Source organism: Amphibalanus amphitrite, unplaced genomic scaffold, assembly GCF_019059575.1.
Source record: "Amphibalanus amphitrite isolate SeventyFive unplaced genomic scaffold, NRLGWU_Aamphi_draft 000420F_arrow, whole genome shotgun sequence".
Taxonomy (NCBI): domain Eukaryota; kingdom Metazoa; phylum Arthropoda; class Thecostraca; order Balanomorpha; family Balanidae; genus Amphibalanus; species Amphibalanus amphitrite.
The window spans coordinates 191,553-217,027 of NW_024881914.1; the positions used below are offsets into that span (position 1 = coordinate 191,553).

The following is a 25,475-nucleotide window of genomic DNA, read 5'->3' on the forward strand; positions in this document are numbered from 1 at the left end:
ACCTAAGATTCCTCAGTTCTTAGGGGGTGCCAAGCCTAGGTGATTTATTTTCGTAATAAGCATGTCCTGCTCTATCTATCCTGTTAATTTAAATCGATTCTGAGGGGTCCGTTTTTGTCATTTTTTCCACGAATGTGGTGCTGGAATCCGAATCCGAATTTGAAGCCAACTTTATGAACGTCATACAATATCAAATACTGTGCACTAAATTTGTCTAAGCAAGGCTGGAAATGTAGACGACATTAGCTACCATATCTGATATCTCAGCTACCATATCCAAAATGATTTATGAAGTAAAGTAAAGGAATCTTGGATTTATGTATTTGACTCAGACTCACGCGTTTGTGCTTTGTAGAATGTGCCATGAAAAAAGATCCAAAAGATCTCTATATACCGTGAAAAAAGACAGGTCCTCGCGAGAAGCTCGGACGATTTATCTTTTTCTTTATTTCATCGGAGTCCGACTGTCTCCTATATACGGCCTTGGACTGTCTTGAAGAATCTTGAGTCAGACAAAATGTGGACATGCCTAAGAGCTGGACTTTTTGCACGCGTTCCCCGCCAGGGGGCGCCACTGAGGAAGCACCCTCTGACGTCACGATAAAACTGCGCGCACTGTGCGCACGGTTCTGTAAGCAAGTAATATAGTGGTGGTTTCATGGTGGAAATTGGAATAAGTATTTTGACGTTGTAAAATTTCAAGCCGTTTTTGTGAAATTAATTTGTAAATGCATTCCAAAAGTATTTATTTAAAGTGTGAAAGGAGAATAATTAGAAGAACATCGATATTTTTGTTCCAATAGCTTATTATGTGAGACATGATCGGTACTAACGGGTACTTCTAAGAAGTAGTGAAGAAGTACCAAACAGCCTGCTCGGCTACGATCGTCAGCTGTCCTTTGGAGCTGGACTTCAACGCTGTAAAAAAAATATGTGCTGAATTAATTTTTAGTTTCACCAAAATATAAGCAATTTATCATTTCTTTTTCACTTTTGTAATTATTGTTGAGTGAAGAGACATGTTGCTAGTTCTGACAATATAAATTATTAATTAAAAAAACGAAATGCGACGGTAAGTATCTGCTACTAAATTATCACTTTAGCCAAATACACGGAGAATCTTGCTACCATTGCTTATAAAACGTGCTTATCAATACACAAATGTCTTATTTCAGACAAGAATGATTTATTTGCCTGAAGTCTTGCGTCATGAGCTACTGCTTTGATTCCAAAGACGCTCTCCGGGTCGGGGTAATTTAGTTCTTCATCGATCGATAAGAGATTTTGATTCCATTGATATCCAAATTGATAAGCTCGGCACCATGGAGTAAGGGCGTCCCCACAGGGGTGACGCAGGAAATATGAATGGCGTTTACACCGACAGTAGTTTCCCACAGCCGGCAATGGGAATCTCCTGTCGGTGTAAACGCCACTATAGTCCCATCCAACTCAAACACTGGGGAATATCCCCCGCACTTTTGAGGACGGAAATCTATGGACCTGCTCGAAAAATAGTGGATAAAATACGGCGAGCTTTCAGTTTTATGGTTGGGTCTCCCTTCCGAGACACATATTTACGGGGGATATTGGGTCATATTCCCCCGGCGTCCTGATGATCGGCGCCCAGCTCAACGTCGAAGGCGCCCTGATACGCGGCACTGCTATCTGTGAAGGTGCCCAGGTTGCTGCCGCTCGAATTTTGGTCGCCTACTTAACAAAACCTCCGTTGGTGCCATCTCAGTTTCCTCGAGGTCAGGCAACCTTCACACGCCGTTGGCTACCTTGGCTGGCCGGCGACTCGTTCCCCTCGTGGCGACGCTCTTGACATCCAGTCAAAAGTTGGAGTGGCTGGCGCCCCCAGTGGGGGCCGGGGAAGGGGCAGTGGGCCTCCACGTTGCTCTCTTCCCGAGCCTATGGTGACTTGGCTCAACTCTCCTCAATAGAATCTGGATTCTGCACGCTGTATTAACATGGGCGTAGACACCACTACGGACAATACGGACAGTGGGTGTGACAATCAGTAGTGCCATTCATATAGAGGTGTCATATATGAGCGGAGAGGTAACTGTACAGCTGAGCGGAGAGACAACATTAAAACAACAGTACAGCTGGCGTTGCATGGAGCTGCAGGCAACCGGACAGCGGAGGCTTGCGAAAAATAAACAATTCGTCACTTCAACGTATAAACAATAGTAAAAGCAACATAAACACATATTCTCATGGTCGAACCCATGCACTAGCGGCTCACAGCGGGCACAGGCACGCAGTGCGGTAACGGTACCGGATCACACGTCATGGGCGTTGTCTCAGCATAGGTTGTTCGCAATCTAGTTGAAGCCTAAGAAGACGGCCAGTGGGGTCTCACTGCTGCTGAGGCGACCTCGGAGACGATGCGTCGCCCCTCCTGTCGGCGACCTGCGGTGAGCAGGACTCCAGATAGCTGGCTGGCACGTTGCTGACACTGCCAGACGCTGTCAGCAGGCCTCACTGCTGCAAGTGATGTGCAGATGGACGCCAGGTGACTTCGTCTGCAGGCGATTCCGGAGACCGCGGCCTCACCAGGCAGTACCACCTGCATCGCCATGTCGGTGTTTCTAGAAATGGAAAAATAACAGTATCGGTGAAGGACAAGCAATACAATGTATTCTGTTTCCTCTCTTGCAGGTATACGTAACCTACAATTATCATTGTTCCTATTTCATTCAACTGAACCTGAAAATTCCATATTGGCACATTGTTTGACTAAATTTGTGTAGTTGGGAACAGGGGCGACGCCACGGTGCGACGACTGGAGGGGACATTACCATTTTGGAGGGGACGAGGACCATTTCAAGTCGATTCTTTCCATGCAACGCCATAGGCGTAATGTTAAAATTTTAAAAAGTGGAGGGGACGAGATCCCCTCCGTCCCCCCCCCCTGTGGCGACGCCCTTGGTTGGGAAGCAGATTGTTTGAAATACATGTTTGGCTGAACACTGCGGAAAATATTTCATTGATCACTATAGCTGCAACAAAAATACTGGGACAGAAAACATTTGCGCTTACCTGGCTCCTTAGTCAGTCCCGCACAACGGAAGTGGCACCATTTATCGCAGCCGTCGTATCCGACCATCGGTGCTGCACTGATGCTGCTGCACTCCCCACATTCCCAGTAGCTTAGGAGCGTCTTGGCTGTGAAAAGATTACATGAGTCATGGCGCATACATGAATAGTAAGATGTTTTATATGTTTAACATCGCATAGCAAAGACACAACAGCTGGGAGTCAAGTGTAAGCCAAAGTATAAGCCCTGCCATGTTTTGCAGACTGGATTTTAAGCAAGAAAAGCTTTGCTAAAAATGACGCTTGACGAAGCCTCATCCTACTGGGCTGTCTGACATGTCTCCCTGTAAAAAGCATGTGGCCCTTATATTGTATATATGATGAATATGTTAATAATGCAGAGAAAACACAGTATAAATTATACCCAACGTTTCATCTTAATCGACTTTGTCAAGGGTGTTTGAACAGCTTGAGATGAGTGAAGTGTAAGGAAGGGTACCTAGGTACATCTGAAAATAAACTGAATCTGCGTTCAATAAACATTGGTTTTGATAATACATTTCACAAATCAACTGCTAATAACAATCATACATGACAGATAACTAACAATCGCATGAAGAACTTCAACTTCTTGTTTCGTCCCTTGGTTTCGTCCGAACGAATGTTGTCTGAAGACTGAAGTTACACATTTGTCTTTTCTGCGCAGCATTTGTGTTTGCCATTTACCGCACCAATGTTCGCCAGCAGTGGTGACTTTCCCTTACCTGCTCACGAAACGTCACACACGACATGACGTCACCCGAAGACGTCATCAAAAAGTCCAGCTCTTAGGCGTGTCCCAAAATGTGACCGGATAGATTGATAACTCACAATAACAGAATCTGATTCATTGAAATTGAAATTAAGAATCAAGACATAGCTCAGTTGAAGTTGAAGTTTAATTGAAATGTCAATGTAGGAATCTTGGCAGTGTTAGCCATAGGTCACGCCATATTGATATTCACTTGATTCATTTGCTTTCGTCAGTGCACGTCCACGTCAGTGCATCAGCATACTGACATCGACATGGACTGTGGCACGGTATATAGAGAACTGACTGTGGTAGCCTTGCATTTTCTAGTTATTTCCAGACATGTGCACGGATCCCAGACAACCAATCACGGAAATCGAGATGGCCATTAGATTGACGGTCTTCAAGCATGAAATTATGGTGGAAAACATGGCTCATAAAAGCCTCTCAATGAACCAACTATTTTGCATTCCTTCAGGGTTAACAGTTCTGAGAAAATCCCTCAAGATCCATCTCGGATCCATGATTCGTGGGCATGGATCCGAGATGGATCTTACTGTGAACTCTGAGGGAATGCAAAATAGTTGGTTCGTTGAGAGGCATCTATTAGCCATGTTTTCCACCATAATTCCATGCTTAAAGTCCACTAATCTAGTGGCCATCTTGATTTTCGTGTTTGGTCGTCTGGGATCCGTGCCCATGTCTGGTTATTTCAATACAAAACAAGGATGTGAAACTAAAACTGTTAAGCATTTAGTAGAAACTGTTTTGGTAGATAAATTCTTCACATGAGGCCAGTTTTACCAACAGATAAATAGCTGTCTGCCAGAATTTTTCGCCTTAAGACCGCTTCACATTTGGAGTGCAAACAGTAAAGCCCTATCCGTTTATGTGCTCATCCCGCTTATGCTCCGTATGTGAAGCAAATAATTCCAGAGGTTGGCTATTTTTCTGTTGGTTAAACTGGCCTATGTGCCAGAATTTGGATGCCAAAGTCAAAAGCACCCATAGCCAGTTGCAGATACTGCTACTCAAGCTGCTATTCAACTTACTACAGCTGGCTGCGGCTCCCACCAGTTTTGCTGACCATCACCATCAGTTGGTGACCTTTGTGTTTGTGTTTGTTTTCCCAGTGAACTCTTCATGTAATGGATAATCACCAGTATAACGCCTTTTGGGGCGACTAACGGAGCGAGCGAGAGGGTGGGCCTTGCACGTGCGAAATTGCGAAGGGGTACCTCCAACTGACTTGTGCACGGCACCCTACTAACCAGTCTCTAGCGATGTGCCAAATTTGGGCACAATCCGCCCAGCCGTTCTCGAGATCTGGAAGCGGCACCCTGCACGTGCGCACGTGCAAAATGGGTCCCAACTGACTTGCGCACGGCACCCTACTAACTGGTCCCTAACTGTGTACCAAATTTGAGCGCAATCGGTGGAGCCGTTCTCGAGATCTGGAAACGACCCCTGCACGTGCGCACGTGCAGCAGCGCCCCAACTCTGGCACATGGATATGCAGTGCCTAGTGGGTGCCTACCTACATGCCAACTTTCAGCGCAATCGGCCAAGTAGTTACCGAGATATTGCAACAATTACAAAACGGACACCTCTTCGTTTTGCACGTGGCACGTGCATAAGGGGTCACCCACATGCATCGGGAATAGTCCAATACTTGGTAGAAGGAATCAGCTACCATACAAAAATTGCAGCGTGTAAATCGGTCAAGTGGTTGCTGAGATATAAGCCTCGCAAAAGCGTGACCACGGCCGGCCGGCCTGCCAGCCGGCCGGCCGCTCATACTCAGAAATTTCCGTTAATCTAAGGAAAGACTACGCTCGCTTCGCTCGCTCCGTAATCACCCAGCAATAGAAAGAGCTGACCTGAGGCTGCCTGGTAGGTATGCATATTGCATACATACACTGGTGGCAGGAGGTCAAAGCTCAGATCAATGTTGCATAGCTGCTTACCTGACATTATCTGTCACCTGCTTATATGCTTGGAGGAAAGAGTGTGCTAAATGATAACCAGTATAACGCCTTATGGGCGACTAACGGAGCGAGCGAGAGGGTGAGCCTTGCACGTGCGAAATTTCGAGGGGGTACCTCCAGCTGACTTGTGCACGGCACCCTACTAACCGGTCTCTAGTGATGTGCCAAATTTGAGCACAATCGGCCCAGCCGTTCTCGAGATCTGGAATCGGCACCCTGCACGTGCGCACGTGCAAAATGGGTCCCAACTGACTTTTGCACGGCACCCTACTAACCGGTCCCTAACCATGTGCCAAATTTGAGCGCCATCGGTCCAGCCGTTCTCGAGATTTGGAATCGACCCCTGCACGTGCGCACGTGCAGCAGCACCCCAACTCTGGCACATGGATATGCATTGCCTAGTGGGTGCCTACCTACATGCCAACTTTCAGCGCAATCGGCCAAGTAGTTACCGAGATATTGCAACGATTACAAAAGTGACACCTCTTCGTTTTGCACGTGGCACGTGCATAAGGGGTCACCCACATGCATCGGCAATAGTCCAATACTTGGTAGAAGGAATGAAGCTACCCTACAAAAATTACCGCGTGTAAATCGGTCACGTGGTTGCTGAGATATAAGCCTCGCAAAAGCGTGACCACGGCCGGCCGGCCGGCCGGCCGCTCATACTCAGAAATTTCCGTTAATCTAAGGAAAGACTACGCTCGCTTCGCTCGCTCCGTAATCACATTTTTTTTCTTTTTCAGGCTGTGCTAGAAAACCAGAAACGTCCAAAAAAGGGGCTCTGAAGTGAATCTGCATCTTGACATTCATTAAATCAGAGTTGCATTAGTAAACATTTCATTTATTCATTCCACTGAAGCAGGGTTTTCCTACACTGGCTACAGCAGTGGGCTGGGTTCATCAGGATTATCAACCAAAAATGAGTGGCAAATCTGGAAATCAATTTGAAGCGTGAGTACCTACCTACCTAATCATTTTCTGTGCTTATGAATGACTGACTAGTTAATATATTCTTTTTTATTGTCTTTTTAACCAACAAATTTGTTCTTTGATTTATTTTGGCTGTTGAAAGGTTTATTGTTTGCATAAGCATGGGTAGCTTTTACCTAAATATTAAGATGTGCTCATATTCTGCAAAATATTGCTGTGACTTATGTGGCTGCTTGAGTTTCCATCCATGTTTTATCTTTAATTGTTTAATTTATGTCTTGTAGGTGACTGTTGAGTTGACATTTGGATGTTTCAGGCTGAAAATGAGTGACGATAGTGGCGAGGAGGACAGAGAACTGAAAACTGGCCACAAACTGGTATGGCACATAAGTGTTTTTGTTCTCTTTCATCCTGTATTTTGGTTATTTTGTAGCCTCCTGCACTGTACCATTTTTGTTTTTCTGTTAAGCTATTAATCATTTTTTTTTGTTATGGTGCTCAGTGTCTCCTTCAGACAGTAGTAATGATTTTTTTATCAGATTGCGCTGATGCAGTTTTAATCAAACATGCTTATTGCTTATCTACTTGCCAGGCACTATGCACTTGTGCATTATGCAATGCATAGTGCTGTATTGTATTCACTGCTCTTGTCCATTCAACCTATTAGTCAGCTTCCAATCTACCTCACATCGCTGTGACTGACGCCTTTACATGCCCGTGCGTTCGTCGTGACTGGTGTTTGTGCGATTGACCGCTGACCCCTCTGACCCCTCGACAGCCGCCACTGGAGATCCCGTCACACCACCACAAGCTGGAGCACGTGCACTGTCTGTGGTTCACGCAGCGTACGCCCGGCAACAAGAACTCTGCCAGCTTCGACCAGAACCTCAAACTGGTCGGAAGGTCAGTGGGAGCTCGTGGTGGTGCACCACTGAGGGATGGGAATTGGGATGGCCCGTGGCATCGCCGGTGATGGAGTATAGATTGGTCTTGTGACACGTTTGGACCGAAAAAAGGTAGTTGCTGTTTCTTCGCTGATTTTCCGAAGTTGCTTGCATCTTCTAGTTGCGTGCTCTTATTTCGGTGAAATAACGATGGTGAAGTCCAACTGGCTGATCAGCTGTCAATGGCATTTTCACAAGCTGAGGTGTGAGGTACACCTGCGTGCCTGTAAAGCAATATGTTCATCTCCTACCGTCTGCTGTCCGATTCATCTCCACTATGACATTGCCAAACGCGGCTTTTATCACCCTCATCACCTAACCTGCCCTCTGTGTGCGCAGGTTCGGCTCTGTGGAGCAGTTCTGGTCGATCTACGGTCACTGCGTGCGTCCCCACGACATGAAGGTGCACAGCGACTACCACCTGTTCAAGGAGGGCATCAAGCCCATGTGGGAGGTGAGAATGAGACGGCACTGGTTTCTGGTGGATTGGAGCACGGCCAGGGTACCGTGTGTGGGGTTAGGTGTGACCGTAGGAAACGGCTGTCACTGGTAATGGCCGTTGATTTTTTTTTTAGTTCGATTGCCTGTAAATTTCCGTTTCTTGTAATCATTTTCTTTGGAGACCAGGTGAATTTATCGGCCCGGAATGGGGTTCTCCACTGCCCTGGGAAACGACTATCATCGCCACTGTATCAGCGGGTCTTCGATTATATACAAGTCCATGATTTCATCTCCGAATCTGTTTAACCCGTCTCTGACCGTCCTCTCCCTGTTCCTCAGGACGACGCCAACAGCCGCGGCGGCAAGTGGATCGTGCGCCTGCGGAAGGGCCTGGCGTCGCGCTGCTGGGAGAACCTCGTGCTGGCACTGCTCGGCGAGCAGTTCATGGTCGGCGACGAGATCTGCGGCGCCGTAGTCAGCGTGCGTCACATGGAGGACATCATTTCCGTGTGGAACCGGACGGCAGCCGACTCGACGACTACGGGCCGCATCCGGGACACGCTGAAACGGGTGCTCAACCTGCCGCTCAACACTATCATGGAGTACAAAACGCACACCGACAGTCTCAGGTGAGGGCGGAATGGGGGCGTAGCTGAGGGCAATCTATGGCCAGGGCGGTCGGTGATGTATGTGTGTGTGTGTGTGGGGGGGGGGGGGAGCTGGGAGACCGTACCAAAGGAAGAGAGTTAGGAGAGGTGGGACTTTTCACGGAACGGTGGCTGTGCTCATGTTAAGCTGTGATATGGACCCTGGTTCAGTGATGTCTCATTTTCACCGAATTGTGGGGCGCCTCCAGTCAATAACTCGTGCAGTTTCTGGTCGCTTTGGATGGACACTCACATCGCTTTTCTTCAGAAACCTCTATCTCAGTCGCTTGTCTCCGTTTTCAGAGACAACTCGAGTTTTCGGAACACGGACTTATTCGTCAAGTAGCGGCCGTTGCCGCAGTTTGGACGGCGGCCGGTGCGACATGCCATCTATTGGCGGGTGATAGAAACTCTCCGTGCGGCTCTTCATTGCCCTGGATCTGTTGATGGAACGGGGCGCTTGGTCAATCGGTGCTCTATGATACAATACATACTTGTTTTACGCATGCGCAGCAGAGCCGTGTTTTGGGGCCTAACTGATGAAGCTCTGATATTTTTCTTTTTAAAGGGACTATCCCACCTTCTAAAATGTTGTTAACACGCGCAGTGGAAGGGTTGCGAGTACTACGCCCAGTGGAAGGGGGGGCGGATGTCGCCCCCCCCCTAAGATCTCAGCTCCCACTGGAGCTAGAAAGACGAAATTTGGAGGGTAGGTGGGGGCCATGGGGAACTCTGTTGTGTGTGAATTTCATGACCCTAGGTCAATATCTTCAAGGTCAAATGAGGTCAAATGTGGTCAAATCTGCCATATTAGCGACTTTTTTGCGTTTACACGCCGATAGCTCAAAAAGTTACCGGCCGATTTTTTTAAATCTTTCACTATACGAAAGAACAAACATTTGTGAGTATGTATGGTGAATTTCTAGATAATCCAACAATAAATATGGCAGTTAGAAGCCTGCTAAGGATAAGATATTGCCGGCTGAAGCGGCATCGGCCGACGCGGGAAACGCGGCAATCACAATTTTGTGTTTACACACTCATAACTCAAGTTGTTACCGGCCGATTTTCAAAATTCTTTGACCATATGATTGCCTGTACATTTCTCAGTCTTCTCACCGAGTTTGACGCGAATCTAATATAATCAGCGGTAAGGAGCGCGATGTAAAGACGGAACCGTCCCGCCCCGGCACAGTCTACAATTCAGGCGGCGCGTAACGGCTAGCGCCGGCCGCCGCGCCGCCGCGCCGCCGCGGCGGCAGGATGTTTGACTTTACACCGCTATTACTAGAAAAGTTGTGAACCGATTTTCTTACTTTTTGCACGAGAAGATCCGCAATTCAATTCTGGACAGGTAGCCGAAATTTCACATTGATATTATGCTTGCGGCGCGAGTTATTGGCGAAAAACAGGAGGGGTGGGCGAAATCCGCCCCCCCCCCCCTTCCACTGCGCGTGTTAACCAGTTGAATTGTGCCCGACTTTATAGATTGGATGACCAGGAACACGGTTCTGGCATTTATTTTTCATTAAACATCTTAGGCTTCCCATATTCCAAACATCAACTTTCGAATATGTGACGTCACAGCCCAAAATTACCTCCTTCCCAAGGCCACATTACTGTCATAAAGCTGATTCTTTTTACTCTGTAGGCACCACAACAAAGTTCAGACGAAGTTTTAAGCGATTTTTCAACGAACAAACCCATTTAAATCAGAATGACTAAACGAGGTGACGTCACACTAACGGTCGCTCCATGTTGAAGATACGGCCTTGTACAAGGCCCATTTTCAAATGAAGGGAACGAATTTCTTCAACACCAAGAGGCCGCGGGGGTTGCAACCTAGATAGATAGTAGCTTCTGAACCTCGCCGCAAACTTGGCTATCTCAATTACTCAAACCCCATGTTAAATGTGGGATAGTCCCTTTAATGTGGTAGGTAGTATAGTACGGCATGATGAATAGTTTAAACATTTACCAAATCGCGCAGAACCGAGTCTGTATGCCGTTCTGAGCTCTCAGTAACACTCTGGATTGCTGGAAGCACTGCTTACCCCCATCGGAGCGGAGTCATTGTGTAACCATTCCACCGTGTTCTCCTGACGCCTTTTATTTGTTCGGTACATAGGTACTGGCCAGTGCCTCCGACACGGAAGCAGCCTGATTATATACAGAAGTCCCACATATCACAGACACGTGCTACATCTGGTAAAGCACGCCAACAATCCAATCACCATAGTCACCACAGCCACGGCGAAACAAACAAAGCGAAGGTAACACTAGTCGCGCTCGCATGAGGAAAAAAGCGAGGTACAACAAAACGGTTGAATCCTACGTAGATGTAGGTTCACAAATAATACTTTTCTACAGGGAACAGACTTAATAGAGAACTAATGCTATGTAAACTAAATATGTACCTAAGTGTAGACACACTGAACCTCAAATACACACCGTGACGAATCGAATGGCACCATTGACTATACGAGTAAACAGCTGAGGTGTATTATACTCCTCCAAGCGTCAGTAATGATCGTAAAACTAGGCTTACTTCAGCCGGCAAGCATAAGCATTATAAGCGCTAGATATTGTCTCCACTGGCGCTAGTGAAACACCACAAAGACCTCGCAGCGAACCCCGGCACGGGTCAGCGATAGAGGTGGGCCGCCTCAGTACTTTTCACAGTCGGCCGAAGAGTACTGAGTGCAGACGCTGTCGCTGGTATTCTCCGAGTACATCGGGTCGGCCTGGTCCAGCCCTGAGCCCACGATCAGGTTCTTCATGTTACAGAAGTTGGTGCCCTTGTCCAGGTAGGCGTACCAGGTCTTGGAGCGCGAGTAACCCTGGGGGACAGAATAAAACAAAGGTAGGCAAACATTTAGCAGCGAATTTCACCTGACATAGGGTAGAGCTGCGCTTAGTAAGCCGTACGTATGAATCGATGACTAACGGGAAGGGGGAGGGGTGGAGGCACTGGAGCCACGGCCCGTGACGTGTCATCTGTGGCAGTTTGTGGAAAGAAATGGATACACGATCAATTTGGTATCCGCCCCTTTCCGCCCGCCAGTCTCAATGCACGAGGCCAAAAAACGACGGTGGTTTCTAACAAACCTCGTAGTCATGAGAGCAGCCTCAAAGTTCCACTTGTTTCATTCATAACTTATCGTAGCACTAGCACTAGCTGCAATTCACGCATATCTTCAAACTTATTCCAAACAATGCTGTCAACGCATCAAGTTACATGTGTTATTTACATTCAGCAGTAAGAATCTGCAGCAAACCCGATCGATTCCTCGCCGTGGGCGGGGCGTCCTACCTGCATGCGGCACGCGCCGGTCGCCGAGCCGTTGACGAAGGTGAACGTCAGCTCGTCCACGTAGTGGGAGACGGGTGTGGTGTGGGTGCCCGTGACGGTGTCCCCGCTGGCGCTGATCAGCTGTGAGGAGGGGGGGGGGGGGGGGTGTCAGACCGGCACGGCACCCAAGGTGCAGTCAATGGCGGAGCACAGGCACTGGAGGCAGACACGGCTTTTAACCCGCGCGGGGCTGGGGGGGGGGGTAAATTTTACCCCCCCTCGCGAATTTTTGCAATATCTCAAAAACGGCGGCGCGCAGCGCCGCCAAACTTTCAGTACCTTTTCTTACATCAATTTGACATGTTCTAGGGTGACACTTATTTGTAGGGGGGAATCCCAAAATGAATGTTTCAACGCGCGAAAGCCTGCACATGGTGTGAAACCATGAGAAAACACCTCCTGTGAAGTTTCAGGTCAATCGGACATATTTAAGAGGTGCCCCAAAGCCAATATGGCGTCTGATGCCCTCTTCTGCTTCCTCCCCCCAACACGTCGCATAGCTCGAGCCTAGGCGGTGACCCCGCAGATTGCAGCTGCGCTCGATCGAACCAGAACATATAACCGGAGTGCTGTCCACATCCTCCACGCTGCTGCTGAGGCGTACAACCCAATCCCCCAGAACCTTGTAGTCAACCAGGAGTCGATCCAACGACACCGGAGCACAGTGGGCCAGGCGCTTCAAAAAAGCGGAATTAAATCAATGAGCACAGCTGCGGTGCCAAAAATGATTCGTTACAGGGTAAAATATCATGCTAAAGCCGAATCCGATATCCATTTTCAAATTTTATTGGTTACGCTAGGTCACTGAACTATGACGTCATTATTTAATTTCTGCGCTGCACAGTGCACATATGCCTGGGACAGGCGGGCACTATGCCGCATTGGCCGCGCGTTTGCAGTTTTTTTGTGGTTTTAAGCGTTCAAACATGTGATATGATGTTGGTCCCATGCATTAGGGTGGGTGTAAAGGTCACCTGAAGGTCAGGTTAGGTCATTGACCTTCGATGACCTCGGTTCACTTTTTCGAGTTTTACATGTTTCTGGGCTTGTTTTTGGAGCTGAATTCGAATTTAGGAACCATTTGAACATTTACGAAGTAGTTTTGGTGCCTTCGTAACATGTTACGAAGCTGTCAGAGGCGGGTTGACACCTACTACGAATACCCGGCAGGACCCATACTGGTTGACCTGACCTGAGCTGACCCGACCTGGCCTAAATGCATGAAGACATCATCTGTGATCAAAACTAAAATGATATTCGTGATCAGCATCCCGAAAAACCCCTTAGGAGCCACACTATACGACGTTCTAACAGGTCCCGACTTTCGGCCATTGACCTGACCTCAGAGGTCACCATTTGACCTATGACCTTAAAACCGGGTACCGTTGGCTTCGTCTCGTGACGACCTACACGATGGTTTTTTTCCGCAAGGCTCTAGCTCAATTAGGGGCCAAACGCGAGGAGGGTCGCATCCCCCTGTGCCGTCGAGGGATGCAAAACGGCCTATACCGGCGAGGGTTAAACCCTTATTTGTCCATTTCGCGCAAAAATGCGCAAAATATTTGCATTGGGTAGCAAGCTATACACCTTGAGGAAAGTCAGGCAGCAAATATCTTCGTGTTGTTCGGCGACGTTTTCTTTATATCCTTATATAAATTCATTGCGTCGTTGCACTACCACGGTTCCGAACAGGCACTGTAAACCCCACCGCTACTAGTAAGCATGAAATAGTTCCCGGGAACTTGAGTACGAGAAACATGCGCAGAAATACCGGCTGTTTTTTTAAAGCTATTTTGTACGGAATAACTTTAATGATTTTACGCTGAGAGCTTTTGAATCGGGGGAACGGAAAATGGTACACAGCAGTCATTTCCATCTCCAGTCGGTAAGTCCTACTTTGCGACGTTATAGCTTTATCTGCCTTGACATTGGGGAAAGGAAACTTGCTTATTCGGAAACTTTGGACATTTTTACAATACTCTTATCCCATAATTACAGGAATTTCACCGAAGTTGATTTTCGACTTAATTCCCCTTTTTTGATGCGCCTGGCCCACTGTGCGGAGGCGCGTCAGGGAGGATGTGGCGAAGGAGATCCGGAAGACGTTTGCTCCGGGCGTACCCCTCGTCGTCCATTGGGACGGAAAGATCGTCGACGATATCACCAGCACAAAGGCATCTGAGCGCCTTCCCATCCTCGTTTCTGGGGATGGCGTTAACAAGCTCCTGGGAGTCCCACGCTTGCCCAGCGGGAAGGGTGACGAATGACGATGTTGCCACCGCGGTTGTCAGCTGCCTTGGGTATTGGGGCGGCGCCGAACGCCTTGTGGGAATGTCTTTCGACACTACCGCTTCCAACACCGGCGTGCGCGGCGCAGCTTGTACTTACGTCCAACAGCGACTCGGGCGGAACCTCCACCTGGCCTGCCGGCACCATATTCTTGAGATCGTGGCCGACAAATCGTTCGGCGCCTGTCTCGCACCGTCGTCTGGGCCCGATATCCAGCTATTTAAACGCTTCAAAGCCGAATGGGAATGCATCGACCAGGCGATGTTCCAGCCAATCGAGCCGATCCCGTCCACCAGTGACGAAGTCATTATGTTCTGCAAGGAGAAACTTCAAAGTACGCAGCATCGGGATGACTATCGAGCACTCAACTTGACGATCGTTGTCTTGGGTGGCGTTCCCCCTGGAGGAATCAGGATGTCCAAGCCCGGAGCCTACCACCGCGCTGGATGGATGGGCAAACTGATATACGCATTGAAGATCTTCTTATTCCGCGGACAGTTCAAGCTCACTAAGGCGGTGGAGAAGAACTTGGCCCGCTTCGTCCTCTTCTTCGCGACGCTGTATGTACCGGCGTCGTACGAAGCCCCGCTGGCAGCCCGTGCTCCGGCCCAGGGCCTGTCTTTCTACCGCTCACTCTTATCCTACGAGGACGAGGAAATCGCAAGGGAAGCATCGAAGGCGCTTGGGTGTTATCTCTGGTACATCTTCGAGGAGCTGGTGTCGCTCGCTCTGTTCGACGTGAGGACCACGTTGGAGGAGAAGAGGCTGATCGTGGCTGCCTTTGGCCGCGACGGCGCAGAAGATCCGCCCAAGCGGATTTCACTGGAGCCTGACCTGACTGTACTGACGAGGAAGACGCTGCTTCGCTTCGTCAAGCTCCAAGTTTTTAACCCTATTTCGGACGGGGAGGCCTTTCAGGATTTTCTTGTACAATTGCCAAACGCCGCGAGACATTCAGCTCATATTTGGTGACTTTTCCTAAATGCTCATTGCGCACATCTCAGCAAAAAAAAAAAAAAAATGCCGGGTCAGGTCAGGTCAGGTAACCAGAGCGGGTTTGTTGACCCCACCTCAGAAAAGTTTGCAAACACGTCAGAGCTTGAGTTTTCACGAAGTTATTTCCTCTCATCAAGTCTTCAAAACAGTACCTGCAGTATGTGTCGTTTGTATATCTCAAAATTTTTGATCTGTGACCTGAGGTTAGGTCAGAGTCGTGACCTTTACATTGCAAGCCTATGGAAAAGTATTGAAATGCGACCTGCACCTCGAGTAAACGAGTCAAAACCACCCAATTCTTTAAGAATTATGACAAATTATCTTATCTGTAATGATCCAGGTGCCATTTACTGACAGGGACACCGGGGAGGGTTATCTGAGCCGAGATCATGTGAGGTGATATCTACCATACATCAATGCTCACAATACTTACAATATTGACAATGCTTTTGCTTACAACACTTACAATACTTACGATGAGACCAGCAAGCACTCTGCCGTTACAGTTCTAATTTCTGTTTCTAAAACCGACCTCGTGGACGCCCTTGGCCCGTCGGAATTCCTTGAGATGGACCCGGCCGAGTGGCCGGAACGCCAGGACTACCAGCTCGCCCGCCGCCGAGCCGAGTCCCTCAAGGTTGTCAACGATTTTGCCGAACGGGGCGTGGCTCTGATTCAGAGCTACTGCGCCATCCTCACGAAGGATGAGGAACAAAGACAGTTCCTTCTCCAGGTCGTCGAGGAACATCGACGTCGTTTCCGTGGCGTCCGCAAGTCGACACTAGATGAGTACCTGTGATTGGGATTTTGGTTCCTATGAGACCCCCCAGCGACGGTCGAATGTACGCAGGTCAGCATTGTGTGCTTTTTTGCGTGCCAGGTGTGCCTTTTTTACTTTTTGTCGAGACCCCATCGACGGTCTAATACACGCAGGTTAGCGTGGTGTACCTTTTTGTGTGTCAGTGTGTCTTTTTGACTTTTTGTCGGGGAACATCGGCGCTTCCCAGACGTGCGCTATTCGACGTTAGCTGAGCAGCAATGAGTGGGATTTAGGCTCCCATGAAACCCCCAGTCAGAGGCTAATACACGCCGGTCAGGGTGGTGTGCCTTCATGACAGCACATGCCAGGTGTATCTTTTTAACAAATTGCCATTGGTTGTTGGAGGGGTGGGAATTTTTTATCGACGTTTTACACCCCCAACGATTCGTTTAAAGCCAAATTGCATGTGTACTTTATCAAAAATTGAATTAAAAATGCGCTATCTATTTTTGGTGTACGTATCCAAATAAATTGGCTTTGGGGCACCTCTTAAATATGTTCGATCGATGTGAAAATTCACAGGAGGTATTTTCTCATGGTTTCACACCATACCCAGGCCTTCGCTCCTGAAAAATCAAAAGTTCAAAAATAAGTGTCACCCTAAATTGTTCCCTGAATATTTGAGCGAAATCCGTCGGAAAATATTTGAGAAATTGACGTTTTAGTGACGTCATGTTCGCCATTTTCGCCTCAAAAACGGCAAAAGTTCAAACGCCGCTAACATCTTCATTTTTAAAGGAATCAAGACGTAACAAAAAAGGATATACGTAATTCTACTTTGTCTATCAAATGGCTATCTCGGTTTTTTGAAAATTTTGGATTTTGGCCCAAATTTTTTCAAAAAACTGACTTTTTGGGGAAAATACCTATAAACCTATTCAAAATTTGACCTCACTTGACCTGACCTTGACCTGACCTCGACCTGAAATTCATCCAGAGGTGGTCCATATCACTTATTGAGTGTGCCTATTGAATTCTATAAGTAAAATGACCCATAAAACATGTGTCGCACATGCCCTTTTCTATATTTTGTTTTTGGTGACCTGACCTGACCTGACCTTGACCTTGACCTCTGAATGATATTGTATGCAACGAATATTGTCTTGGTAGCCTAAGAACACGTTTTGGGCGATCAGTCTCAGTCCATGACTCCATTCTTCGGCAACTACGGTGCAAGACCGATACTGTAGGAACTTGCAATTTGTACCCTTGACCTGACCTTGACCTTGACCTCAAACTTAAAATTAAGTACGTTTTTAGTTGTTCGTGATGAGATCTTTCGATTGACGTTTGAATTTTCCAAATCGGACCATTAGTTCGGGAGATAACAGGGGGGGGGGGGTAAAATTTACCCCCCCCCCCAGCCCCGCGCGTTCGGCTGGAGACCCCAGCCCCGCGCGGGTTAACTGACTGAGTTGTCAAGTGTCCGAGTGGTGTAACGTACTTCTTTACGGCTTCTTGGTGGGACTTTGTAGGGTATCTACTGAACAACACGTCGTGCGTCTGCGGAAGACAAGTTGAAAAACGGAAGTAAAATACTATGAATTTGATTAATTACGACCATTGACAGCGGATCATTGATATTAAACCTTATGGTCGCCTTATGTAATGCCTAATGGGAGATTCTCGATGTTGCACCACGGCTCTTGCCTCATCCCGCCTGTTTCTATTAAAGCCTTCGTATTTATACGTATCACACCATTCACACTTACATAGCGGTTTTTCACATGCACACACACGGCGTCTGGGGCTCACCTGGTAGAGGCACTTTTCGCCGCCGGCGGCGCAGCCGTCCTCGCCCTCCCAGGCGCGCATCTGATCCACGATCGACGTCATCACCTCCTGACACGGCTTGCCGAACGTCCTGCGGGCGCCAAAGTCCCAGCGTCAGCGGTCGGCGACGTCACCGGACGTGAAGGGTAGGAGTGTATCGGACATACGGGTCATAATAAGCAGCAATGCCACAAGTTAAAGGTCACGGCTGTGAGCGTCACGGACATAAACGTAACAGGTATGAGTGTCATGTCACGAACGTTATAGCACAAGTATGAAAGCCACATACACACAATATGAATATATTGTCAGAGTATGAGCGTCATGGGCACAAGCATCATTGCCATGCGGTGGACTATGAACCGGTAAGGGTAGCTAACAAACGGCGACAGTCTCTTATGAGGCTTCGCCAAGGTGAACAAGCTGGCACGGGACAGTGGGGCTTCACTGGCTCGGGGAATCAGTCCAATTACAAAGAGGTGGTAAGAAGATGCCAGACAGCGCATAAGCGGAGCTCAGTCGAAGCCGAGGCTCGACAGCAGACAGCTTATTTATGCCTGCTTGGCATACGCTTGGATTAATTATTATATTAGTTCAACCACAAATCGTTGCTAAAAGTTTCCACATTCACGTAAAATAAATAATCGTAGGTAATTCGTATGAGGTATACCAGAATAAGAATCTGGGACTAGCTTAATCGCTTATACAAAGGATTACGGTTGCGTTCCATCTAACATGGCGTGCTCACAATATAAGCCACAAAACGGCTGCATGACAATTCAGAACAGGTCAAGGCGAGATAAGCGATCGCTGGGGGCGATCAAACCGGTTATACACATGTGGAGTCCGGCTTAGCGGCGGCACACCCGTAAATGGCACACGTGCACACTGCATGAGCTGAGAACTCGGCTTTGACAGAGCTAGCACAGCAGGGGCTGGAGCAAACCTCTGAGGCCTGACTGGGGCCTGTTGTTTGGTACTCCCCGCTTCACCAGAATCCAATGCGATTGGGTTTTAGTTTCCTTGAACTTGAATAACCGTAATTGTATACCGAGAATCCGTGAAAAGCGACGGATTCCCGGTCCCGGTGCCTCTTCCCGTTCCGTTTCCCTGAACCTATAGGTACGTCTTGCTAAGCCCTCGTTCTACAGCCCTCCATCCAGCACTCCCACTTATCACACCCTCCGTCCCTCCGAACCCCCTCCTCACTCACCAGTCTGCCTGACAGGAGGCGTGCCTGACCCTCCCCAGCTCCACACCCATTCGTCCCTCTGAGCCCCCGTCTGACTCACCAGTCTGCCCGGCAGGAGGCGTGCCACGGGTAGTCCCACTCACCAGTCTGCCTGGCAGGAGGCGTGCCACGGGTAGTCTGACTCACCAGTCTGCCTGGCAGGAGGCGTGCCACGGGTAGTCTGACTCACCAGTCTGCCTGGCAGGAGGCGTGCCACGGGTAGCCGATGATGGAGAACGCCGAGACGACGGTGATGCCGGCGAGGACGACGACCACCACGCAGGCGGTGAGGAGGGCCAGCGCCAGCGACTGGCAGCAGCAGCAGCCTGCGCAGCACAGACACCGGCAGCAACGGCGCAGACACATCAGAACGACGGGACGGGGGTAAGGGGAGGGTAGGGGAGAATGAGGGTGGTAGGGAGATAGGATTTTGATGGACGGTGAACGGAGCTCTGAGGAGGAAGAATTAGTCAAAGAATTTGAAATTCAGTCTACAAAACGCGACTAGCAACGGCACAGGCAGCAACCTGCCGAGAATGAAGAACGGCGGAGTCCAATTGGAAGGAAGGAACGCACAGCTGCCGCGGAGGTCCAAGTCTGAATAGGCAGTGGCTGGGCGGAGTCGCCACAGGTGATATCTCTCACTCACAACGCACAAAGAGTCAGACTCCACCGCCCGAGAGACCCTCACACGGAGCGACACTACGAGAGTGTGCACTACAGTTACGATCACTACGCTGGAGCTACACAGCGAGCTCACAGCGCGAGAGCTCACAGCGCGAGATCTCACAGCGCGAGAGCTCACAGCGCGAGAGCTGGCAGCGCACGGTGTGTCTGCGGCGGCTGGGGAGGTCGGGTGTCCGGAAATCGATAGTCTCGGGAGAGGAGCACGGAGGATCTTGGCGCGCGGCGAATGACAGCGTAAACACAGAGGGAGGATTGCCGAGTGCGGAGGAAAGGGGGTCAGACTGGCGCAGTGCTCGGTGGCCACCGTGGGTCCAACTGGCAGATTTAGGGCGGACACAGCCGGTCAGCTCTGGACGTCACACAGGTGTTGGCAGCGGCGTAACCAGACAAAGAAAAGAGGGAAGCAGAAACACAAAGGAAAAGACAACATGCGGAACATCAACAACACGTAAGGACAGGGGCAAATGACTATGAAATAAACATTTGGTCAAAAAATGACCATAGGAATCATACAAATTCAGTACCTATCTAATAAGCCCCCCCCCCCCGATTATGAACGGAACACGTATTCACCCCGACTCCTGGGTGCGCCCCTGGTCGGGGGTGGTCAGGTGCACATCATTAGGCTCATTTCCTATAGCGCCGCAGCCATCCCCAGTCCCCACGTCAGCAGTTTGTGCGCGGTAGGTAGGCCAGCCGTATCCACTATGCATACAGGACGTTCGTTGTCGTGATAAGGTGAGTGCGCTCTTCGTCACAGTTACGTAAGATTGTGTATCAAGATGATAAAAACCTTCAATTATGCAAGTTCGAATTCAATATTTGTGCACTATACCGACTGAATTAAGCACAATCACAGGCTCCATTTAGCATATGTACATATAAATCACAATAAAGCGGGCTTAGTTGGCGGTGCATGCAATCCCATGGATGGAGAAGACTGAATCAGATCCGAGCACCAAGTATAATTCCAAGAAAATAGAGCTAACGGAGGTCACCAACGTGTGACGCCATAACATTGCGCCAGGAATCACTCAATCCCTCACCTGATTTCTTGGCCGATCCAGCTTTTTTAGTATCTTTCGACATCGCAACGTACTGAATGTCGGTCATCGTCCTAAAACAATATTGCTAGCAGTCACTCTTGCCTAGCTGATCTATAAACAACGAAGTCTGTATTGCAAGTCGCGCAGCCTTGTGGTGGGATCTGCAATATGACTTCTTCAGAACAAAGCGCAGAGCGCAGCCGGCCTCTCGGGCACTGACACCACCAACACTGCCCGTCGGACGCGGCTGGCGGCTGTCCGCGCCTATCAGTGATTCAGAACCACGCTGTCCCAGACTCCCACGGAGACCTTTGGACCTGAGCTGTGTTTTAGTCCACAGGAGACAAAACAGGACCGCTGAGTAACAACCGGGGGGGGGGGGGGGGGGGTTGGTGAATGACACCGATGTTTTTGTTCGGTTGTTAGGAAAGCACGTGCTCCTTCAACGAAACAGAACAGTCTAAAAAATATAATTGCCACACCGCTACATGACCTAGGGTCTAGGGATCCACCTAACAATAAAGATCATCTGGTAATGATGCGGTGCAAGGAAACACTTTCCCCAAAGCCCCTTCACCTACTACCGGCTCGGCGTTGGACCAACTCGACGGCCTATGCCTCAGATAGCGCACAACCTTTTCCCATAGGTTGCGTTAGCTCAATGCGCAGTTTTTCTTTCTAGTGCTCCTTCAGGTCAGAAAAAAGTCTCCATTTATTCGGGAGCTCCGTCAGCTCGGCGTGAAGCCTACAGTTCTCCAAGAGCTCCATCAGCTCGTGTTATAAAAGTATGCAGCTCCCAAAGAGTTCGGCCAGCTTGGTGAAGTCTGCACTCTGCAGCTCCACAGGAGCTCCGCCAGCTCGGTGTAGAGCCAACAGCTCTACACGAGCTCCGACAGCTCGGAATCGAGTCTGCAGCACCCCAAGAGCTCCGTAAGCCTCTCTGCACCGCCAACGACCCACCGGCGCGGTGGTCAATGGCCGCCGCCGCCGGCACTTCACGTCCTTGGAACTAGCTATTCCGGCCTATTACATATTACATAATCCGGGCTACCGAATGCATAATGCATGCCGGCCCCGCGAAAGGACTGAACGTTGGACACGCGAGTGGAGGAAGTCGGGCCCAGCCGTCCCGGTGTCAGAGAGGCATGCGATCGAAGGCACCAGTAGCCATGCTTTTGCAGCTTGTCATACTATTAACTATATCATTTTCGATTCAATTAATCAAAGTCGTGAGGCTAGCCAATAAAAATTATCTCCTTAGTTGCAAGACGGGGTCATCCCCGTCAGGAGCCAACTCCAAATTTCATCATCAGCGCATGAATGCTGATCAAGTGACTAGTGTAAGGGCCTTCAACCCTAGGAGTCCAACACTCGACCAACTCAGCCATGGGTTTCAAATCGATGTCGGTATGTGTGTATATTTGCATCATATTCACTTTCAGATACATGCATTCAATTCGTTCCGAATATCGCTGACCTTGATCTGATCGACATTCCAATTTCTATTCACATTCGGCACCAGTTTATTTGACAATGGTGCACATTGACATTCACAGTCAGATTCAAATAGGTATTTGCAGAGCATAATAAAACAGTACTAATGTTTAGTATTAAGGTGGGTCATAAATGTTTCTAGCATCAATAACATACAATTCCCATGTAAAATGCTTGAATTTGGAGGCCAAGGTCTGGTTAAAGATTGTCAATTTAGATTGAAACCAGGTCTGAAGCAGGGACTAAAGAGTCATCTGAAGATTTATGACCTTTCTGATTTGATCAGGATCTTGACCTTGAACAGCCTAGTTGGCATGAATTTGTACTTACTGAATTGTGCTTAATTTGAAAGATATTGTCTGATTCAGTATTAAGGTGGGTCATAAATGTTTCTAGCATCAATAACATACAATTCCCATGTAAAATGCTTGAATTTGGAGGCCAAGGTCTGGTTAAAGATTGTCAATTTAGATTGAAACCAGGTCTGAAGCAGGGACTAAAGAGTCATCTGAAGATTTATGACCTTTCTGATTTGATCAGGATCTTGACCTTGAACAAACAGCCTAGTTGGCATGAATTTGTACTTACTGAATTGTGCTTAATTTGAAAGATATTGTCTGATTCAGCCATTAGGAAACATATGTTCAATTTCAAGCTGTGCCTTGATCTTGATGTCATAATATCTCCAAAACACAGGCTACAAGAATGCTTCATATGCATTTCATTCAGACCTCTCCAGTACCTCCTTGTGCCAGTTGGTCTGGGTCGTATTCATTCAGTGTAATTTTTAAAGTTCAAACTGGATTCCCTATTACATGAACCATACAGCAAGAAGTTCACTCTTGCCAATCTTGTATTTGTGTGCTTATTTATCAAATTATCCCCCAACAGGCCATTGTTGCTCAATTGGGCAGGCTCTTTCTCTTTGCAAGGTTTCAATTTCTATTTGTCAATCTTCTCAGCATATTGTGTGTTAATACCTACTCACCATCAGATCTGTCTGATATTCGGAGAAGAGGTGTTGTCTCTTGAGGGATGGTTTCCTCCCCCTGAGGCATCTTTTCTCCAGCTGGCTTCCTGTGAGTCAACAGTTTAGTGCAATTTCACTCTGAAAACAATAGGGGAAGGAATTAAGGGGCCAAACAAAGCACACTGAAATAGGTACAGCCCTCAGCAGACTGCGTGGTAGGTATTCTTTTTTTGACAAAACCAATCATAACTCAAAGGCTATACTTTCAGTCAGTCGGAACTCATTGCAAATAGATGCTCCATCCTCCACTCCTTCGAATAGGTCTATAACTTAATGAAGTATGCGCCTTGTGTGGCAACAAAATGCAAAAGTTTCTTTGGGGGCAAATATAAACTTTTAGGCTTTGTTGCCAAACTAGATGAAAAATGAGTATGGTGATGATGCCAATCTAAGATGTGGAGTCTCGCGCATCTAATAAAGAAGTGAACAGTTCAAACGAAGGTCTTTGATCAGATTTCCGAATGACCGATAGCATAGTATTTGCGTCATTCTCGTTTTTGTCGAAAAAAGAATACCTACCACGCAGTCTGCAGAGGGCTGTACAAAAAAAAAACAGCGGAGAGGGGTCAGGGGGCTGGGGGCTGATACGGGAATCCCCACAAGTGCTCTGCAGTCTGCCGCGCGCCAGCTTTCGTCTGGCGGATGAATCAGCGAAAATCCAAGGAGAAATTTTGTTAAGTAAGGCCATGAGTGAATGCTAAGCGTTTTCAAGTTAACAAACATAAGCAAACCGCAACAACCTACCCAGAATCCACGATAAATGGTCCTCGATGAACAAAACGCGCACCCCAGCGCCACGGTCACTCAGCCACGTTTGTCGAAATGCGACAAAACAAAACAATGTGCAGCCATGGCTAGAGGTGACGGTTTCACAAACAAATCAACTGCTTTCTTTCTAAATGTTCTTTTAAATTTACCTTAATTTATAAGCTTATGTGATGTTCCTATTATTTTCAATATTTGAAAAATAGAATATACATTACTTGATGCATATAAAATTAAATAGATATGATGAGCCGGGACATAATTGGCATTACTAATTTAGCAAAAATATTGACATAAGTGACATCTAGCAGCAGCAGCTGAACCTCTGCTTTAGGCTCCTGTGCTAGAGGACATGACAGTCTTCACCAAGGCTGCTTGGGTGGGTAACCAGACAAAAGATCGTAAAGGACAGGCAAGGGCGCAGTGCGCACACAAGGGGGGGGGGGCACACGGGCCCGTGTCCCCTATTCGAGTTGGGGGGCCCAACTCGAAGGATTAGGGGCCCATTTGAGGCGGCCTTAAGACCGCCGAACTCGGCCGAAGACCGTGTAACAATGAGCTGACTGCTGAAATAATGATTGAAAAGACAAACTGCACGGGCGTAGGAACGTCATGAAAAGTGGGTGGGCCACCCTGTCAAGGGGCCTCCTTTTCCAGGGGGCCTCCTATTTTCAGGGGCCTCCAACTTTTGCCTCGTCTTGCTGGCTGCTTTCAAGTATGACCTCCAAATCTAGCTTCTGAGATCGGGCAGATGTACCCAGGGGCGTAACCGCTTAAGCGAACAGTGCGGAAAGTCCGCACCATTTTTAAAACTTATTCCCCTCCGATTTTTTTAAAAATCTTTTTGCCGCAAACGGCGCATGACCCCTGAAAACCCTTGCACAAATGTCTTCCTCGTTTCCCAGATGCCCCCATTAGCTTCATAGGCGTCCTCTTTGGCATATAAGCGCCCTATGTATAGTCATCATAATTCATAGACATCCCTATATGTCCCACAGTCGCCCCGTTGTCGCATACAATGTGCGCTTATCATAGGCGTCTGTCTCTCTTTTATGGACACTTGAAGGCGCCTCTCTTTGCCATGCCGGCGCGCCTGTTTCTTATGAATGCATTATGCACCCCCATGGCATTGATCAATTGCAGTCTGCAGACCTCTATTGCATGTGGACGCCCATAGGCGTAGGAACAGGGGGGGCCGGGGGGGCCA

At 48.3% G+C, this 25,475-nt stretch overlaps 2 protein-coding genes across 12 annotated transcripts; one reads left to right on the plus strand and one right to left on the minus strand.

The window, feature by feature from the left end:
• Window positions 1-338: 338 nt before the first annotated feature.
• Window positions 339-9,300, plus strand: LOC122391063 (eukaryotic translation initiation factor 4E type 2-like). 9 transcript variants are annotated; one of them, XM_043384606.1, is made up of 7 exons: window positions 339-358; window positions 6,567-6,774; window positions 7,070-7,130; window positions 7,532-7,656; window positions 8,037-8,151; window positions 8,478-8,767; window positions 9,089-9,300. In XM_043384606.1, the coding sequence occupies exons 2-7, from the start codon at window positions 6,743-6,745 to the stop codon at window positions 9,129-9,131; spliced, it is 666 nt and encodes a 221-aa protein (XP_043240541.1). In that variant the 5' UTR covers window positions 339-358; window positions 6,567-6,742; the 3' UTR covers window positions 9,132-9,300. The 9 variants fall into 9 exon arrangements, with proteins under 9 accessions (XP_043240541.1, XP_043240535.1, XP_043240536.1 ...); XM_043384600.1 differs by lacking the exon at window positions 339-358 and adding an exon at window positions 362-409; XM_043384601.1 differs by lacking the exon at window positions 339-358 and adding an exon at window positions 408-519.
• Window positions 9,301-10,879: 1,579 nt separating this feature from the next.
• Window positions 10,880-24,345, minus strand: LOC122391069. 3 transcript variants are annotated; one of them, XM_043384629.1, is made up of 6 exons: window positions 24,248-24,345; window positions 23,462-23,581; window positions 19,437-19,572; window positions 17,998-18,106; window positions 12,099-12,218; window positions 10,880-11,625 (listed from the first exon to the last, which is right to left on the minus strand). In XM_043384629.1, the coding sequence occupies exons 2-6, from the start codon at window positions 23,529-23,531 to the stop codon at window positions 11,452-11,454; spliced, it is 609 nt and encodes a 202-aa protein (XP_043240564.1). In that variant the 5' UTR covers window positions 23,532-23,581; window positions 24,248-24,345; the 3' UTR covers window positions 10,880-11,451. The 3 variants fall into 3 exon arrangements, with proteins under 3 accessions (XP_043240564.1, XP_043240567.1, XP_043240568.1); XM_043384632.1 differs by having other exon boundaries at window positions 23,462-23,550; window positions 24,248-24,332; XM_043384633.1 differs by lacking the exons at window positions 23,462-23,581; window positions 24,248-24,345 and adding an exon at window positions 20,980-21,234.
• Between the last annotated feature and the right edge of the window lie 1,130 nt (window positions 24,346-25,475).